Source organism: Mus caroli, chromosome 5 (genome assembly GCF_900094665.2).
Source record: "Mus caroli chromosome 5, CAROLI_EIJ_v1.1, whole genome shotgun sequence".
NCBI lineage: Eukaryota > Metazoa > Chordata > Mammalia > Rodentia > Muridae > Mus > Mus caroli.
The window spans coordinates 116,762,642-116,783,145 of record NC_034574.1 but is presented as its reverse complement, the minus strand read 5'-3'; the positions used below and the strand labels follow the sequence as shown (position 1 = coordinate 116,783,145).

The 20,504-nt window shown below is 42.3% G+C and overlaps 1 protein-coding gene across 1 annotated transcript in view; it reads right to left on the bottom strand.

Moving 5' to 3' along the window:
• Positions 1–20,504, bottom strand: part of Kntc1 (kinetochore associated 1) — a 72,836-nt gene that overhangs the window by 46,018 nt on the left and 6,314 nt on the right. The window contains exons 4-24 of the mRNA XM_021163556.1: positions 18,750–18,865; positions 17,901–17,979; positions 17,275–17,352; positions 16,004–16,038; positions 15,650–15,769; positions 13,874–13,967; positions 12,634–12,686; positions 12,275–12,390; positions 11,553–11,607; positions 10,590–10,688; positions 8,859–8,902; positions 8,689–8,754; positions 8,301–8,376; positions 6,930–7,055; positions 6,726–6,815; positions 6,011–6,064; positions 5,093–5,154; positions 3,429–3,540; positions 1,633–1,776; positions 1,015–1,071; positions 827–928 (exon numbers count right to left, since the gene is read on the bottom strand). Of these exons, the coding sequence (XP_021019215.1) occupies positions 827–928; positions 1,015–1,071; positions 1,633–1,776; positions 3,429–3,540; positions 5,093–5,154; positions 6,011–6,064; positions 6,726–6,815; positions 6,930–7,055; positions 8,301–8,376; positions 8,689–8,754; positions 8,859–8,902; positions 10,590–10,688; positions 11,553–11,607; positions 12,275–12,390; positions 12,634–12,686; positions 13,874–13,967; positions 15,650–15,769; positions 16,004–16,038; positions 17,275–17,352; positions 17,901–17,979; positions 18,750–18,865 (1,778 nt within the window). The remainder of the gene's footprint in view (positions 1–826; positions 929–1,014; positions 1,072–1,632; positions 1,777–3,428; positions 3,541–5,092; positions 5,155–6,010; positions 6,065–6,725; positions 6,816–6,929; positions 7,056–8,300; positions 8,377–8,688; positions 8,755–8,858; positions 8,903–10,589; positions 10,689–11,552; positions 11,608–12,274; positions 12,391–12,633; positions 12,687–13,873; positions 13,968–15,649; positions 15,770–16,003; positions 16,039–17,274; positions 17,353–17,900; positions 17,980–18,749; positions 18,866–20,504) is intronic.

Here is a 20,504-nt window from a genome sequence, read left to right as displayed (position 1 = left end):
TAATCCCAGCACTCGGGAGGCAGAGGCAGGCGGATTTCTGAGTTCGAGGCCAGCCTGGTCTACAAAGTGAGTGCCAGGACAGCCAGAGCTACACAGAGAAACCCTGTCTCAAAATACCAAAAAAAAAAAAGAAAGATAAATGTGCCAGGCAGCAGTAATGCACATGTTTAATCCAGGCGCTCAGAAGGCATATGCAGCCGGATCTTTGAGTTCGAGGCTAGCCTGGTCTACAAAGCAAGATCCAGGACAGGAAAGAGAAAGAGAGAAAGAGAGAAAGAGAGAAAGAGAGAAAGAGAGAAAGAAAGAAAGAAAGAAAGAAAGAAAGAAAGAAAGAAAGAAAGAGAGGAAGAGAGAAAGAGAGAGAGAGAGAGGGGGAGGGAGGGAGGGAGGGAGAAATGTAGAAGCAATGAGGCAAATATAGCTCCCCTCCAGATCTGCACTGGGTCTCGATCCCCTGGAGCAGGGTTTCTTTCCTTTTGTGATGCTAGGATGACACACAGCCTCACATGCTAGACAAATGCTCTACTGCTAAGGCTTACCCACATCCCACTGCCACTTCTTCAGAATGACCATTTTAACAGAGCATGGCTTCCTGGTTTAAGTGAATGAAGCAGCTGCGACTCCTGCAGACTGTTTCTCATAGGACCCTGAATATCCACTTTTGCTGAAAATCCCAATTCTACACTTAGAATGTCTATGGTTTTCATTTTGGCTAGTTCAGTGTAGAGACCACACTGCAACAGTTGAAAAGAAGAAAGGACTTTCCCTTTCAGTGGACTGAAACAGAGGTTACAAGTTCATCATAAAATTCGTCTCGACATCATACCAAGGAAATCCAGTGCCAAGAAGATGCGAATCCAAACCGGTCTGTTTTTTCTGCAGTGAAGAACACCTCTGCCAGCTGAAGTCCATTTTCTGGCCAGTTTGCCTTTAAAAATATGAAAATCATTAAAAATCAAGTCTGAGGCTGTAGGGGTGCAAATGTCATTGTCACCTTTGTTAGAGGAACATCACCTTATCAGTTAACTCTAGGTTCCTTGATGCTTGTTCCAGCCATTTTGCAAGAATGTTCTGAAACAGAAAAACCATTTAAGGATAAAATTCTCACACACCAAAAAAAAAAATCCCATAATCAAATTTTAAGACTTTTCCAAAACTATGTGTGGGGAAGCGGGGACACACACACACACACACACACACACAGATCTCTTGGGGGCTGGAACTGTAGGTTGAATGGTGCTGGCAACTGAACCCAGGTCTTTTGAAAGAGTAGAATGTACTCTTAACCACTGAGCCAACTCTCTAGCCCTGTAATGTTCTCTTAGGAGTTATTGATCAGTTACATGGCTAGACACTGAACCCACGACCTTAAGCATGGTAACACTCTAACACCACCCTTTGCTGGTTTTTTCTTTTGAAGCAGGGACACACTCTGTAGCTCATGCTGGCCTGTAACCTGCTATGGAGTTCAAACTGGACTCAAATTCCCAGAAATCCTTCTGACCCCTGAGACTGAAGTGTCTCCCACTGCGTCCAGCTCTATCATCTCTTTACAGGGCTTCTCCAGTAACCTAGTATGAAGCATTACATGAAGTTAAATTTGTAAGAGTGGAAACACAGGAGGCAACTCACTTGTCCTTCAGGCACAATCCTCCTCACAAAAGGGATCACTTCATTTTTAAACCAGGAACAAAGGTTTTCCAAGGGGAATGGTGTAGATATTGAATTCAGCAAATTCTCCAGCATTTTCACGTCGAACTTGCTTTCAAAGTCAGCCTGAATGACAGAATCAGAAGACTTGTCTGACAAAATGAAACAACCCCCAAATCACAGAGACCTATGGGATCAGTGAGTGAGGGTAAATAAAAAACAAAGTATAATGACAGAGAGTCACAAAAGTGCCTTGGCAGAACCCATTACTCTGCATGCTAACTGAAGCAAATTGTTTTCTCAAAGAAAAAAATTCAAAAGAATATGTTATTGATGGTTTTTTTGTTTTGTTTTGTTTTTGAGACAGCTTTCTCTGTGAAGCCCTGGCTGATCTGGAACTCATAGAGATCCACCTGCCTCTGCCTCCCAAGTGCTGGGATTAAAGGCGTGCGCCACCAATGCACAGCAATGTCACTTAATAATGAATGAGAAAGGCAATTTATGTTATGCAAATAATTAGAATTGGGGGGAGGTGTCACAACTCATTAGTAGTAGACATTCTACTACTCACTGGAGTAGTAAATAACAAACACACACAGAAAACAAAATACTGTATTCTAAGGAAAATGCAACTAGAGATAATAGCACAGATACTAATAAATGTATCTGTTAGTGCCATAACAATGCTTTTTGAACCTAAATGTTGTATATCAATATCAGGCAACAGAAGGGGATTTGGATTAACTGTCTGTCTGTCTATCTATCTGTGGATGAGATGGTCTACATTGCCCAGTCTGGCCTGAAATTCCTAGACTAAGCAATCCTCCTGCCTCAGCCTCCGGAGAGGCTGACTACAGGTTATATGCCACTGCACACAGTAATCAGATAAATACCTTTAATGGGTGTTCCTTCACCACAGTCTAAACAGTAGGGACTTCCTCTCCACCACATCAGCAAAGCAGGACATTAGTAAATCACCTAATAAAAATGATGCCTGCCGGGCATGGTGCCGCACACCTTTAATCCCAGCACTCGGGAGGCAGAGGCAGGCAGATTTCTGAGTTTGAGGCCAGCCTGGTCTACAGAGTGAGTTCCAGGACAGCCAGGGCTACACAGAGAAAGCCTGTCTCGAAAAGCCAAAAAAATAAAAAAAAATAAAAAATAAAAAATAATGCCTACTGGACCATGGTGGTGCACACTTTTAATCCCAGCACTTGAGAGGCAGAGACAAGCAGATCTCTGAGTTCAAGGCCAGCCTGGACCACAGAGTAAGTTCCAGGACAGCGAGGGCTACATACACAGAGAAACCCTGTCTCAAAATAAACAAAGACAAAGACAATGAACTAATAAGGCCTGACCAGCATGCCACAGCCTTCCTTGGACCTGCTATTAACTAGGACCATCTCCCCTGGGACAGGTCACATCCTGTCACTGGAGACACACTACCACCAAGTCACACTTGACAGCCTGTTAGTTTCCAAGACTCAGCCACCCATCTCAGAAGTTAGAAAGCAACCAAGAAGTAAAATGCAGGGAGCTACAGACATGGCTCAGTGGTGGTGAGTACTGGCCAGTCTTCCAGAGGTCCTGAGTTCAATTCCCAGCAACCACACGGTGGCTCAAGTCCATCTATACTGAGATCTGATGCCCTCTTCTACCATTTGGGTGTGTATGAAGACACAGCATTTGTATAAATAAATCTTAAAAAAAAAAAAAAAAAAAAGAATAAAAGAAAGAGAAAGGAAGGAAGAAAAAAATTAAAATTCACAATATCTTACCCGATGTCTAAGCCAAAGATACTGAGCACAAGCGAAGTTTCCTTCACTTAGCTGCAAAAAAACATCCCTGAGGTCATCTTCGTTATTCAGGAACTCAATCCAAGAGCTACCACTGAGAAATCCGAGGAAAGGAGTTAGGAGCATAAAGAGTACTTCTAAATAGGCATCATTATACGTCTAAGCCACGTCGTTGAACATTTCTGGACTTAGTGGGGGAAAGTATGCTACGGCATGCATGTAGAGGTCAGAGGACCACTTGGAGGCACCGATTCTCTCCCCATCATGAGGGTCTAAGGGGCTGAAAGCAGGTGGTCACATTTGGTGGCAAACACCTTGAGCATCTTGTAGAACCTAACTACTTCCCCTTTTTAAATTTTAATTTTAACTCATGCGAATGAGTGTTCTGCCTGCATAGACGTATGCATACCCCTCTCGTGTGGGGTGCCCTCAGGTCAGAGGAAGGAGTATGGTTTCCTCAAACGGAAATAATGAATTATTAAAAGCCACTGCATGGGCGCTGGGAAAGAAATGCTGGTCCTCTACGGGAACAAGTGTTCTTTAAGGCAGAGCGACCTCCCCACGGTTATTTTAAAGATAAAGAAAAACACAAAACATATCTAAAAGTTCCACACTGTGAAGTAACTATGAGACTTTCTGAAACTTAGAGAACCCCTGTTGAGTAACAGAAGTGTAGGGACGCAGATGAGACAGTCACAGCGTAAAGAGCAACCTGGCGAGATGGCTCAGTGGTAAAGAGTACAGCTTGTTCTTCCAAAAGACCTGGCTCTAATTCCCAGCATCCACACAACAGCTCACAACTGTCAGTGACTCCAACTCTGGGGGATCTGACACCCTCAGAAATACATGCATGCTACAGAGCAAGCTGTATGCCAGCCTAGGCTATATGAAACCCTGTCTTAAAAAAAGAAAAGAAAAAGAAAAAACGAGGGGCTGGAGGGATGATGGCTCAGAGTTAAGAGCACTGGCTGTTCTCCTAGAGGTCCTGAGTTCAATTCCCAGCAACCACATGGTGGCTCACAACCATCCATAAAGGGATCCAATGACCTCTTCAGGTATGTCTGAGAACAGCTACAGTGTACTCATACACAAAAAATTAAAACAAAACAAAACAAAATTTAAAAACTTAGATAAAAATTAAGATCCACACCAAAGCAAAGCAGTTTTATTTTTGTAACACTCTTACAAACTAGATTAGCAAAACACAAGCCTTTTTTGACTAAGTGAATGAACGGGAAACAGACATTCTCTAAGCCATCTACCAGAACAAATATACAGATAGACACATATATTCACCTCAGCAACAGTGCTCCCAGATACTGAATCCAAATAGGCAGACTCACTTATAAACACATAACAATTATGTCATAATATAATTCTTACTTACTATTTACTTACAAATATAAGACATGTTTAACAGGAATAGGAAGTTAGAAAACACAGGCAATGACCATGAGCAAAATAAGAAATGACAAGGTTCTTGAGCCAATTCTTGCTGGAAAGATAGTACTTCCTATCATTCGAACGCACAGGCTCCCTCCGCCTTTCCTGGCATGCTAATTCACTCAAAGGACTACTATCTTCTCACGATATCCAAAAATTATATTTAGTTCATAACCTAAAAATTCAAAATAGAATGCACACACCTGAATTTTTCTGGTCCAAAAGCTCCATAAAATGTAGTTAACTTTGCATGAGCTTTTAGCACCTACAGAAAAAAATAATTGGATATTTTTAATAATTGTAATACTGGATGTGGGCTGGAAGCTCACAGGGTAAAAGCACATGTCATTCAAACCTGGTGTTCAATCCTGGAACACATTTAAATGTAAGAAAGAACTGATTCCAAAACATTGTCCTGACCTCCACATGCACACCATGGCATTTGCATCCATGCAAACACACACACACACACACACACACACACACACACACACACACACACACAGTGATGATACTAAAATACATTCTCATTTTAACTCATATTTTGGCTTAATTCCCATCAATACAAGTTCGTTATTTAACACATCCCACACGAAATAGTGAAAACACTTCTAGCCATAGGCAAATGCATATGAGATGTGGGTTTTCTCACCTAATCATTTACATTTAGAGCAAAACTTAGCTGGATTTTGTAGAGGGGAGGCGGCTGTGTGTACCACCACAAACACAAAGAACACAGGACCATCTGCAAGAGTTGGCTGGTTCTGCCCTAGCATGAGGATCTCAAGGTCTGACCTTGGGTCTTCAAGCTTGGCACAAACCCTTTGCTCCACTGAGCCACCTTGCCTGCCCTATTTTGGGAACTTAAATGCACACATTCTTGTAAGCATGCCTGTATTCATCACTGGCGACCATTTATTGAGTGTTTGCCAGCTACCAGGTACTAGACAAAAGTTTTGAAGGGATTGGATGCTTTAACTCCAAAACAACCACAGGAACAACAGCACTTGGAATCCCGTGTTGGTGAGAAGGAAGCTGAGATAGTACGCAGTCACTTAATGTCAATCTGCCTTGAAAAGAAAACCTTCAAGTTCCCTTAGCTACGGATGCAACGTCAGTACCTCCATGAAGGCATCAGAAGAGGCAGGTAGAGTTCTGTCTTCTTTCTTCATGAGCTAAGCATGCATGGATGGCGAGAGACAAAAAAAAAAAAAAAGGACACTTTAGGGCAGGGACATGCTGGGAACTGACAGAGTCAAAATACACCGTGTATAGCCGCAAAGGACAGAAGGAAAATGATCACAAGGAGACACCTCCTGTCAGACTCTTCACAAAGAGCTGGACTCTGATCTGGCAGAAAACGTTTCTCTTTGAAAGGAAGTTGTATTTAAGCCCAATATAAAAGCAAGTTGTTACATGCAATGCTAGTAAACAATAAAAAAATTTGGGGGGGAGTTGAGTAGTTAAGATCATTATTGCTCTTCCTGAGTAAAAACAAAACAAAACAAAACAAAACAAAACAAAACAGGGCTGGAGAGATGACTCAGCAGTTAAGAGCCACTGGCTGCTCTTCCAGAGGTCCTGAGTTCAATTCCCAGCAGCCACATGGTGGCTCACAACCATCTGTAATGGGATCTGATGCCCACTTGTGTTGTAACTGAACACAGCTACAGAGTGCGCAAAAAAAAAAAAAAAAGCCTTAAAAAAAAAAAAAAAAAAAAAAAAACCAAGATCCTTTAAAGAAGAAACACAACAAAAAAATAAGAAAATACATTTTAGCTGGCAGAATCATCATGAGTGACTAAAGCAAATTTTTCCTAAAGAAAAATAACTTACCCTGGTTTTGGCATAACTGAGCATTTCCTGCGTGGTTTCATAGGTTACCCATTGGGCCTTGAGGCAGAAATTCACCACGAAGTCATCATCCTGTTTGAAATACACCAGACAAAGACAAGTTAACAATATTGGATTGTTGGATCCAATAATAATATTGGATAGCACATCCCCTGAAAATCCCAGGTGACAACTGGGAAGACACACCTGGATTTTGCATAGGTTTTCTTTAGCTTCATCTACAAGTTGCTGCCATTTGGACTGTTCACTCTTGTCCGAGGAAATCAAAGCCAGCTTCTCCAACATATCATTTGATTTGACCTTATAAACAAGCTGTAACACAAGCATGCCACAGTGGGTGCTGTGAAGGATACGCAGTGTCTTTGCATGACATTGTTTCTGCAAGCTAGGGAAACCAGAGGACTGAGGGAAGGAGTTTCTTCCCTGTACTCAGGAATGAGGCTCAAACAAGGCAGCTCTCACTGATCACAGAGGGCCAGGCCTTTAGTTTCAGTACTTAGGAGGCAGAGGCAGGAGATCTCTGTAAATTCGTTACCAGACTGGTCAATAGAGGGAACTCCAGGCCAGTCCTAGGCTAGATAGTAAGACCTTGGCAAAGAAAAAAAAGGAAGGAAGGGAAAAGGGATAACCCATCTAGACAGTAAAGCCAGATTATTAGGAATTATGAAAACCATTTTTATTGAATCCTTAATAACCATGTCAGGAATTGGTCAAAGAACTTGATTTAAGCTAAGTGATGAATCTAATCTAAGTAGCTTCCCACTGATGGATAAGCAAGTCAGTAAAATCCGGCCTATACACACTGAAGACTAGAGCCTTAGAAAAGAAGCCACTGTGTCACTGACGTCAGCCAACCTGTAGGATGTCATGCTGAGGGACACAAGGCAGACCCAGAAGGAAAAGCATGATCTCACAGATGCACAGAACTCACAGAAGCAGCGCAGAGATGCTGCTTAGAGTGGAGGGGTTGGAAGGAGCAAAGCAGGGTGTGTATCAATGGGAGGAGACTCAGGCAAGCACAGGACGAAGGAGACTGAGAGATCTACTAAGCCACACGATGTATGTGTGCATTGCAGATTGCTACAAGATAGCTATATTAGCATCACTATTTTTGTTTTGAGGTGGTCTCTCTTCAGTGATCTCTCTCTGTCTCACTATATAGACCAGGCTGGACTAAGAAACTCACCAAGACTTGCTTGACTATGACTCTCCCAGAGCTGACATTAAAGACTTGCATCCCAGCTCCCTCCCCCGCCAAACTGGGCCTACTCACATTCCCCAGAGTTGGAGTTACATGTGATTGTTAGCCACCATGTGGGTGTTAGGATTTGAACCCCAGCCCTGTGCAAGAACAAGTTCTCTAAACTGCTGAGCCATCTCTCCAGCCCCTAGAGCTCTTCCTCTAATTAATTCAAGTAAGAATATGGGAGCCACGTCCCTGCTGCACACTAGATCACTTGGTGCCCACATGTCACCCTTCTGCATCTTCTCAGCCTCTAGCAAACCAAGAGATGTCTGCCCGAGAACAATAGAACAAATGGATGCTTGGATGCTTACCTCAACATCCAGTCCGAACTGAATGGCAAAGCTCTCGGCTTCGGCAAATCTGTGCTTGTGAAGTAACCGGCTCAGTCTGAAGAGTGGAGAAGAAATTTCACCAGATGCCCGATCCATCAGGGACTTTAGGTTTCTCATTAAAGGGCAAATAATGCTTTAAAAATATGACAAGTTAGCCGGGCATGGTGGTGCACACCTTTAATCCCAGCACTCTGGAGGCAGAGGCAGGGGGATTTCTGAGTTCGAGGCCAGCCTGGTCTACAAAGTGAGTTCCAAGACAGTCAGGGCTATACAGAGAAACCCTGTCTCAGAAAAACAAACAAACAAACAAACAAATAAACAAAACAAAAAACAAAAAAACTAACCTAACAAAAAAAAGACAATTTACCTGTTTTCTGGTAACACCTCTGTGAGGTACCTAAGTACTAAGTCAGACACAGAGTCTTCACATAGGCTGAAAAAAAAATTACATTGTGAGTAGCTCTGTCATGCAGTATTCATGAGTAAATTCTAAGTTAGCTATGTAGGAATTATCAGAGAAAACAAAGCATGACCTACTTAGGATCATTTTTGTGAATTCCTTCCAGAAGATATATAGTGTCCTATAATCAGAACAAAAACATGATTAAAACCCAAATGTAGAAGCCACCAAGTACTTTATAATTATTAGAAAAAAAAATACTTCTGGCAAAAATTATCCATCAATTGATCTTAAAATCACTAGGAAACCCCTCAAGCACTGAGGAAAGGAAATGCAGTGGTGACTTGATGGTGATGCCACCTGACTCTTAGATGCTGAGAGCAGCTTGACCACTGGACATACACTGAGTGCACTGAGGCAATGCCTCTTACAGCCTAAAGTGGACTCTACTGTGATCTTCAGATAGCAGGAAGATAGTCTAGTGACTAACAGAAGAAAACTGATGGATGGTTACCCTTTTGACTAGGATCGTAGCACTGCTAGCCTAGGTTCTTTTGTCAATAGACACTGTAATTTAAATGGAAAGTTCCATATATATGTATATATTGACTAGATCTTAAAACCTTGCTAATATGGTTGCCTACTACTTCAGACTACAGCTTGCAAAGTTTTAACATCAGAGGGGCGTTTCTTCAAGTAGTGGACATTCCATTTGTGATGCAGTTAGCTTTATGGCACATAGACATTCATAATTTGAGCCATGGATGTTCATGTATACTTGACAGGTCAAACTATGAAGGACCCAATGTCAAATCCAACTTTCTCCATGTATGCCTTAGGTTGAATTTGTTTCCAAGTTAATAGCTTTTACGGGCTTAGACATTCACCCTCATCTCTGTTTTATTTTATGCTTAGTCATATTTAAATCCAGAATTTAATAGTCTACTAGACAGATAAATGAGACGCATGAATATAAAAATAAATAAGGGAAAGGAGATGGCAAACTATTTATAACTTTATTATATTACTAACATTTCAAAGTTTATTAGTTGCTTATAAATTGTATAGTTAAAAATGTATGTGCTCTATTAATCAGAAGATTACAACATATCAGCAGGCTGGCTAATTTTACTGGAGTTTTCAACACAGTTGCTATTATGGAAGGTTTTCTGCATTAATTAAAAAGTTGGAAAAACCTGGCTTTTACCTCAGCATGTCAGATGTAGAGAACACGCGCTTTCTACACGTGTGTGAGTGGCATTGGCTGTGCACTCACATTCGTGATAGCTGCTCAGCCTGAACAGCTGTGCAATGGGGTGAGCTCCAGTCATGGTTCATTCTTACTTCAGAGCTTTAGTAGTTTGGACGTTTGATTGACTGGCACATTCTATCATTGTCATAACTTAAATAATTCAGTTAAATTTTTTTAAAACATGATTTGCGGCCGGGCGTGGTGGTGCATGCCTTTAATCCCAGCACTTGGGAGGCAGAGGCAGGCCAATTTCTGAGTTTGAGGCCAGCCTGGTCTACAGAGTGAGTTCCAGGACAGCCAGGGTTACAAAGAGAAGCCCTGTCTCAAAAAAAAAAAACAAAAAAAAACATGATTTGATATTTAGGGCTTTTCTTTTTTAAAAAATGAGAAGCAAGTAAAGAATTGTAAAGATTTGGGATTTCTTTGTGGCATTGTGAAAATAAATAAGCCAATGTGAAAGGAAAACAAAACAAAACAAAACAGATGAATAGCAGATGAAGTTTTATCTTAATTTCTATGAAGACTCGGCTGGGTCTCTTGAGTATGTGTTAGTAATGAGTATAAGGCACTAAGTTCCACGCCCGCTTCTCTTACTTGTGAAAATGAGTAAACATACCGTGCTGATTCCTGTTTGGACTAAAGAAGAAACACTAGATACTTCCAAGGAGTACAGTGTTTCCATCGAAGGCAGAGAGTAAATGATGAGGCTTCTCATCTATGAGAAATAAAAATATAAACCCATCAGCACAAGTTAGCACTTCCCCGTCAAGACATCTATTAACCCATCTTGTACAAAGCCAAACACAAGTAACTGCAGCACTCTTACTACGCAAGTAGGCCTGCCACTGCTATCATATAAATGCCACCCACAAAACTGTGTTCTTAAACCATAAGAAGGCGATGCTCTAGTCCACCTGCCATGCTGAATGAAAACATTCGCAGAATGCCCCACCTCCACTCCAGGAGCGCTGCACCTTCACAACATCCCACCTAGCCGACGCCTTTTCTTCTGTCCCCACCCTTCCTTTCTATTGCTTTTCCTTTTCCCCTTCTCTGCCCTTTGCTTTCCTTCTTCTTTCAGCACTGGAGGCTAATTTTAGTGCCTTGCACACACTACTCTTTCATCTCCAGCCCTTGCCTTTTTGACACAGGGACTTGCTATACAACCCAGGAGAGCCTTGAACTCATGGCCTTCGGTTTCAGCCTCCTGAATGCTAGAACTACAGTCGTGAGATACCACACCTTGCTCAAATAAGTTCTTTAATTTTTTTTTTTTTCCCCAGAGACAGGGTTTCTCTGTGTAGCTCTGTGGACCAGGATGACCTAAAACTCACAGAGATCCATCTGCCTCTGTCTCCTGAGTACCACTGCTGGGCTTATCTTTGGTTCCTAAAATGTTCTGTTTGAAATGAAGAGCCAAGATTTTCATCCATTCTTTGAAAGCTGGGCTTTGCACATTAATTCTTGTTTATCGAAGTCTACGTGAGCTACAATTTAGCATGCTATGAGCATTAACTGGCTAGTAATCCTGACTTCCAATTCATAAAACATACAAATGTAGTGTAAAGTCCCCCAGTACCTTCTCCTTCGTTGTTGCTGTCAGGGTGACTAATTTGAGATTTGTAATTCCTTGCCTAAAAGAGAAGAAAAACTCAAGTTAAAAAGCCATGCATGCTTCTTTTTTTTTTTTTTTTTTTTTTTTTAAAGATTTATTTACAGCCGGGCAGTGGTGGATTTCTGAGTTCGAGGCCAGCCTGGTCTACAGAGTGAGTTCCAGGACAGCCAGGGCTGCACAGAGAAACTCTATCTCGAAAAACCAAAAAAAAAAAAAAAGATTTATTCACTTATTCAATGTATGTTCACTGTAGCTGTCTTCAGACACTCCAGAAGAGGGAGTCAGATCTTGTTATGGATGGTTGTGAGCCACCATGTGGCTTCTGGGATTTGAACTCAGGACCTTCAGAAGAGCAGTCAGTGCTCTTAACTGCTGAGCCATCTCTCCAGCCCACCATGCATGTTTCTAAGTATGAACTTACATAAAGTGATATTCTCACAGAAAGGTCAAAACACATTCAGAGAAGACCACGGACTCTGTTTCACATGTACACATCCCAGATTCTGTTTCTACCATCATTCCGTAGACGCTCACATTATAGTATCTATTTGTGCCAAATAGAAACTGGCAAATAATGAATCGGTCCTTCCTCTGCCAGACAGACTCAGATGTAGTAAATTATTTGAACCAACCCAGACAGACACTTGGGGCTATGGAAATCACTACTAACTAGACCCCCAACATACCAGGTAACGGATGAGGGAGAATCCGCTTCTGTCGTGAGGACAAACTGCTCTATGGGAAGAGAGGGCCAGTTCCACACAGGAGTGAGAGTGTAAACATCCCACAAGCTCAGCACATTCTACAGGAAAGACACCCATTTAGACATCTATGATTTAGAAGGCAAACGTCAGGCTTCGTTTCTTGGTGCACACTGAGATGAAGCACAGCACACAGATAGTCATGCACCCAGCTAACGTCCTTGTCTACCACCTAAATGTATTATCAGGTGGGAGACTGGGAGCTGAGTCCCTAGCACAAAGGCTCAAAGAACAAAAAAAAAGGACGTAGTAAATGAACCACTAAAGAAGCCTCAGAAACGTACATCAGTATCCAGCACAAAAAGTAGGCTGTCGACCAGCTGAAAGGACTTTGCACCTGAAAGAGAAAGGGAGATGTCTGAGGGTTTTATTTCATCTCATGCAGGACCCTGTTTTAACTGTAAATTCATGGCTTCATGAAAGGGCAGAACAACATTTAAATGGCCACATTTTCATCTACTCCTGCCTCAATTTTGACTTTCGTTACTGTTGTTCTTGTTTCAAAGTGACAAATAAAATGCAAAGCCTTAGGCTGGAGAGATAGCACAGAGGTTAAGAGCACCGACTGCTCTTCGGAAGTCCTGAGTTCAAATCCCAGCAACCATATGGTGGCTCATAACCATCCGTAATGAGATGTGATGCCCTCTTTGGAGTGTGTGAAGTCAGCTACAGTGTACTCACATATAATAAATAAATAAATCTTTAAAAAAGAAATACAAAGCCTCTCCAAAGGTAATGACTGAACACGTCACAAACATGGGTAGAAGTCAGCAAATGAATCTGGCTTGTTGCAGGGTGATAACAAAATGGCCTGTGCTTAGAAAAGTAGCTTGTACCTGTACTCTCAGCATTATGGAAAATCACACAGGAGATATGCTCAGATTTGAGGCAAGTCTGGGCTACTGTAATCAGCCTAGACTATAGTAAGAGTCATCTCAAACAACAACAACAACAACCATTCAAAATCAGGGTGGGCAAGGTGGATCAGTGCATAAAAGCGCTTGCCACACCTGAGAAGCTGAGCCCAACCCTCAGGACCAACACACTGAAAGGAGAGAGCCAATGCCCAGGGAGCCTCTGGTCTCTGCATGCACATACAGTAAAGTAACCAAGTGTGTGCGTGCAATGGACAAACCAAGCAGATGGAACTTAAAGAAAAATGGACCAAAGCACCGCAAGATGGTTCAGGGGTAAAGGGCTGTTGCCGCCAAGTCTGACAAGCTGCGATCAATCCCCAGAACCCATATAGCAGACAGAGTTATAACTGAGAGCTACTCTCCTCTGACCTCCACTCAGTTGTGGTTAAGAGATCTTGTTCGGCCAGAGGACCCGAGTTTGTTTGCAAACTGACAACACAGACACACCCTTTAATCCTACGAAGCACACACATCACCTATAGCAGCGCAAACCAGTGCTACCATTCTACTGTGCTGGAGGATCAGAAGTTCAAGGTCAGCCTCAGCTACACAGCAAATTTGAGCCCAGTCTGGGACATTTCAGAGTGCAACAGTGGTTTATCATTACCTTTAATAATGTCTGTGCCCACAAAGTTCTTAAGAGACATTTCGTTCTTGGTAGAATCGGGTTCCCATTTTGAGAATGCACAACTACCAGTTCCCTGGAAAAGTGAAACAGACCATCAGTTGGAAATCTTAAACCCAAACCGTCCAGGAGCCGCACAAAGCAGATACACATAAGCTGTACACATCCTCAGCTCAAGCACATGTGTGTGTGTGTGTGTGTGTGTGCGTGTTCCCCTGGAAGGATGCTGGCACATGAGCCCCCAGGGCTTTGTTAAGCTGAGTGAGTACTACTCTACTACTAAGCTTTATCTCCAGTCACTTGTATTTCATTCATTCACAGGCAGTGTCCTGCTGTTGCCCAGGGTGGCCTCACTTAAGATCCTCCCGTGTGAGCCTCCTACCTGGACGGTTTTGCAAGCTAGGTTTGCAGGCATGGCCCCTATCACGTGGCACATAGGAGCTTGCATCTGTTTCTCTTTCAGCTTAAAGACTGACTGGAGGGACTAAAGACATGGTTCAGTGGTTAAGAGAGCTTGCCGTTCTGCCAGAGGACCTGAGTTTGTTTGGGACCATCCACTACTAGTGTTTCACAGTTGCCGCTATCTCTACTCCAAGGAATCTGACTCTGATAGAGCTTCTGCAGCCACCCAAAACTCTTATAACACACACACGCACACAAACACACACACACACACACGCATAAACAAACAAACAAATAAATGAAGACCAGACTGGGAAGGAAAATGAGGTATTCGCAATTCCTTGTTATCACTTGAATATCTGAGTACATACTCAAATATCTCGCCCTAAAGAAAAAGAACCTCTCCCAACATGGTAAGCATAGCCTTTTGTTTATCAAAAAAGGAAAAGAAACAAAGAGAGAGAAGCTGTGCCTGGTGGTGCACGTCATTCATCCCAATGCAGAGAAGGTGGAAGCAGGAGGATCTCCCAGTAGACCTTTCATGATCACCCACAATGCAATACCTGCACAGTGCTATGAGAGAGCTATGTGCTCAGACTTGAGTCTGCCATTAGAGTTTAGAGCCACAGTTATGGTTGCTGCTCTCACTATGGAGCCTTTTTCGGTTTCTTTTTCTGTGGTTTCTAAGCTGAGAGAAATGCTGAACAAAGGAACAAAACTCTGCCTGATGAAAACGAAGTGGCCAGCCCAGAGGGGCTCACCTTTAAACCCAGCATAAGAGAGGCAGAGGCAGGCAGATCTCTGAATTTAAGGACAGTCAGGGCTATATAGTGAGACCCTGATTCAGAAAACAAAAGAAAAGAGAAGAAAATTTTGGGGACAGACTAGTGAAAAAAAGAGAAGAAAATTTCAGGGGTAGACTAGTGAAAACCAACACCGATGATCTAACCCAGAAAAGGTTTCTTAGTCAATTTTATAATCACAATTTTGTAATGTCCTCCCCACCCCCATTTTTTTGAGACAGGGTGATGGGATTAGAGTTGTGTGCCAGCATGCCTGGCTTGTTTCATTTTACATGATTTATGGGAGTGTGTATGTGCATGTGTGTGCAGGTCCCCATGGGCCACAAGAGGGCAGCAGATCTTCTGGAGCTCAGTCACGGGTATTTGTGACCAGCACTACTTGGGTGCTGGGGACCAATCTCTGGTGTTCCTCAATGGCAGCAAGGACTCTTAACCATCCAGCCTCTAGCCTTTATTTCTGTTCTTGTCACATTACAAATTAATTTGTACTTTAACTAGAAAGAAACATTTCCCACAAAAATAAATAAATAAATAAATAAATAAAAAGAATTACCCCAATTATCACAGAAGTTTTACTTGCAAATGTTCCAGATTGAGATGCCACAAGACTGAGACAACCAAAACTGTGGTAATTTTCAGTAGAAATAAAATTACATTTGAATTGTCCTTGTAACTGCAAAATTTATTAAAAAAAATTAGAATAATACATATATATATATATGCCCAAGAAAAACCATAAGAAGCTGTTTAAATCCATCATCTATGTTTTTAAACAGAAACGTTACTTAAGTGTTAGACTGTAGCAGATCCTATACCATCAGCCAGTACAATGATTAATCACAAAAACAGCCTCTACATTCATAGTAAGTAGAAATTTTAAAAAGGCAATATGATTTTCTTTGCTTACCTTCTTGGCTGAATCCAAGTCTGTATTCTCAATGGCTTCATTAAAGGAAAGAAAAAAGAGCCATCTAAACATAGTATCAATCTACAGGTTTATAGAAACTAAAAATAAGACTTGTCTGCCTTTAAGTTAAAGTGAAATGAATGTATCCTAAGCCAAAGAGCACAAGTCAGGATCAGCAAGCTACTCTTTCTAAGCAAGACTAGTCCCTGTGAGTCCCTACTGTGCACAAGGCATTGGCGCAGCTTATGCACAGAGGCTTATCAAGGGCCTCTATGCCACCCCCACCACCCAAGCCACTCAAATGTAAAGCATTTCCCATTTCCCATTCAGGCTTGGAACACCTCTTCTACCTGTCTGGATCCTGCAGTAACTATAACAATTCGTGTATCTTAAATGTTTTCCTGTTTGAGACAGGATCTCTATGTAGCCCTGGCTGTCCTGGAACTATGTAGACCAGACTGGCCTGGAACTCACAGAGGTATTCTTGCCTGTCAGAAGTGGGACTAAAAACATGAGCTCCATCCACCATCAAATTGATATATCTTAAAACATAATCACACACAGGGGCCCTATCATGCCCCTAGCATGCAATAGATGTTAGTAAGGTTTGTCAAAACAAACTCCTCAGTTTTACCTGACTCAGTGAGACTGACAGTCCATACCCCTGGATTACTACTGATGGCTACTCTGCATTGCGTGTTTATTGTGTAAGACAAATGCATGGTAGTGTAGGGTCACGTGCACCATTCCTCACACGTGCAGAGGACAGAACAGGATTTTGGTTGTCTGCCTCTACTGTTTTGGTCTCTGCTTTACTGCCTTGAGACAGGATTGCTCACTGAACCAGAAACTGTTTCAGCCATGCTGGCTGGCCAGCACACACTGAGGAATCACCTCCAGTTAGTTACAGGCAGACGCATAGCTCTGCCAGCTTTTTACATAGTTGCTGGGGATTTGAACTCATGGATGGCGTTCGTGGTAGAGCACTTCCTTGGTATGCACTAGATCCTGAGTCTGACCTTCAGTATTACAAAAAGCCATTGATCACTGCTGTCTTTTCCTTCCAATTAGGCTATAAGCTGCTAGAAGGCTGTAAGGGAACGAGATGTTTTCCCATTCTACCACAGCTTTAGCACAGAAGAGTTAAGTGAACTCTGAATATGTCTAAGTATACCCAGTATTATACAACTAAATTTCTTAAAAAAATATTTGAAGACTTACTTGAAAACCAATAAACCCTGTCACAAATCAATAAACAAACAATACTTTACCCTGTTCAATTTGTGAAAGCTGGAGGTTTGTAATATAAAAAAATCCATTGTTCGTTAGAAGCAACATATAATAGGTACCTGGAAAAATAAGATCAAAACCAGTTTCTAGAGAAGGCAGGTGAGTAGGAGATCCAAAGCAATACTGGGAACCGCTCTAAAATCTCTCACCAGGACTGGGGAGACAGGTCGACAGGCAAAGATTCAGGTTGCCAAGCTCGACAACCTGAGACCCGCATGGCTCAGAGAGAGAATCAAGTCCCACAATGGTCCTCTGACCCCTACTAGTGACCTCTGACCCCTACTAGTGAGCAGGAGAGTAGTCTCCCCCAGTGGGAGGCGGGGCTGGCGGGCCTCTTAAGGGCAGCCTGGCGTATTGAGTGAATTTCAGGCCAGTCTCAAAAAGAAAACAAGGGAACAAACAAAGATTCTTTCTTACATTAATTGTATTTACAGAAAATTTACCATGATTTAGTAGCACAGCGATTAATTTACACTATTTATTAAACATAAACGTGAATACTTGATTGGGTACCCATCAAAAACTGTGCAAAAAAAAAAAGAAAAGAAAAGAAAAGAAAAAAGGGAAAGGAAAAGGAAAAAGAAAAAGAAAAATCAAAGCAACTTACCTTCATTTGAACCATCTTTCTCAATAATGAGATTCTGGTATGTTCGCTGACGCTCGTCCAAAGCTTTCTCCACAAAAGCCTAATTGCAAACGAATCGCAGATAGCAAGGTCAACTGTGATAGACAACAGCAAGTGGGGAGTTTGCTGTCTACACCCGACTCACCCACTAGCATCAGCAACAACAGAGCACAGCCTCAATCGGCAGTTCTCAACCTTCCTAACGCTGTGACACTTTCAAACAGTCCCACGGGCTGTGGTGACATCATTTCATTGCTACTTCATAGCTGTAATCCTGACTCAGTTATGAACCGTCTGATATGCAGGAGAGTTGATAGCAACCCAAGGGGTCTGAGACCCACTGATTGAGAACTGTGGTACCTAAGCACTTCAGCTAGACAATGAAAAACTGCAGACGAGCATGCGCAGTGTCTCTAGAGCAACACGTCTCACTTTTGAAATGACTCCGTATGTTTTTGCAGTCTGATCCTTAAATTCAACCTAACAGATTTATTTATTTATTTATTTATTTTTAACATTACAACACAGGCTAAGTGAATGCTCTGGACTTGCTATCTAAAAGGGAAGCAGGGGGCTGGTGAGATGGCTCAGTGGGTAAGAGCACCCGACTGCTCTTCTGAAGGTCCAGAGTTCAAATCCCAGCAACCACATGGTGGCTCACACTATCTGTAATGAGACCTGACGCCCTCTTCTGGAGTGTCTGAAGACAGCTACAGTGTACTTACTTATAATAATAAATAAATCTTAAAAAAAAAAAAAAAAGGGAAGCAGGACAACGCAGGCTAAGTGAATGCTCTGGACTTGCTGTCTAAAAGGGAAGCAGGGACTTACCTTGGTGAACAGCGTTTGCTTCGATGTGACGTAGATAAGGTGGAAGTTGCCACTTCTCTCCCCCACAAAGAGAAACTTTCCTTCTTGACACAGGCCGACCACATCCACGTCAGTATCTGAAAATTTCAAATCCAACTTACAAGTGTCTTTCAGTAATCCTTAATTTTGATTGAAAAAGTGCACATTTTCACACCAAAAAAGTCAATAACGTATATCAACCCATGCCGGGACATGGTGGTGTATGCCCATAACCAACATATGGGCAGCAGACAGGAGGAGTGAAAGGGTTTCTCTGTGTAGTCCCAGCTGTCCTGGAACTCCCTCTGTAGATCAGGCTGGCCTCAAACTAAGAGATCCACCTACCTGCCTCCACCTGGATTAAAGGCTTAAGAAAACCCACGAGTTTAAAGGCAACCTAGGTTAAATAAAATGAGCTTGCCTAAAACAAAAAGATCACCAGCACCAACAAAACAACAAGGCGAGAAAGCTTTCAAAGTATTTTCACTTCATTTCAGCATCATCACTTAAAAGTCATTTCGAAGCCGGGCATGGTGGCTCACGCCTTTAAGCCCAGCACTCAGGAGGCAGAGGCAGGCGGATTTCTGAGTTCGAGGCCAGCCTGGTCTACAGAGTAAGTTCCAGGACAGCCAAGGCTACACAGAGAAACCCTGTCTCGAGAAACCAAAAAAAAAAAAAAAAAAAAGTCATTTCGAAGCAGAGCAGTGGTACCAAAATAACGACTAAGGGACTAAAGAGCTGGCGTGGTGCCACACGCCCTTAATCCCAGCACTCGGGAGGCAGAGGCAGGCGGATTTCTGAGTTTGAAGTCAGCCTGGTCTACAGAATGAGTTCCAGGACAGCCAGAGCTACACAAAGAAACCCTGTCTCGAAGAAAAACAAACAAACAAACAAAAGAAATCATTTCGATTTTAAATTGTGACTCTTGAGCCGGCCCTAGTGGGCAGAGGATCTCTGTGAGTTTGTGGCCAGCCCGGTCTACAGAGCGAATTCCTGGACAGGTAGGGATACAGAGAAACCCTGTCTCTGGGAGAAAAAAACTGTGACTCTTTTTTTAAAAGATGTACTTACTTTTATTTTATGTGTATTTTGCCTAAATGTTATGTCTGTGTCTGTGGAGGGCATCAGATCCCTGGAACTGAAATTATGAGTCCCTAAGTGATGGAAACCAAACCCAGGTCCTCTGCAAGAGTAGCCAGTGGTCTTAACAGCTGAGCTATCTCTCCAGCTCTTTAAAGAATTTGTTTAAAGATACGGTATTACTACATAACCTAGGCTGACCTTGAAACTTGGTATATAGCCTCTAACTAGCCTCTAACTCCCATTTCTCCAGCCTCAACTTCCAAAGTGCTGGGATTTCACACCACAATCAAATTCATTATTAAATCCATGTTAACTCAGACAATTATTTTACACATGTATTCTAAAAGATTATTCACTGTGATCTATCCTAGAACTAATAGGAACTTGGCAATCTACCCTCCTCACGTGCACAAACACAAAACACGTACAAGATTAGGAACTTGAACACAAATGAGCTCAAACATTAGGATTCAAATATGTAACTGGGAGGAAAGGCTGTTTGAGGCGTGCTAGACCACAAACCAATTCTTATAAAAAATGGATTAAAGAAAACAGGGCCCAGCCGGGCGTGGTGGTGCACGCCTTTAATCCCAGCACTCGGGAGGCAGAGGCAGGTGGATTTCTGAGTTCGAGGCCAGCCTGGTCTACAAAGTG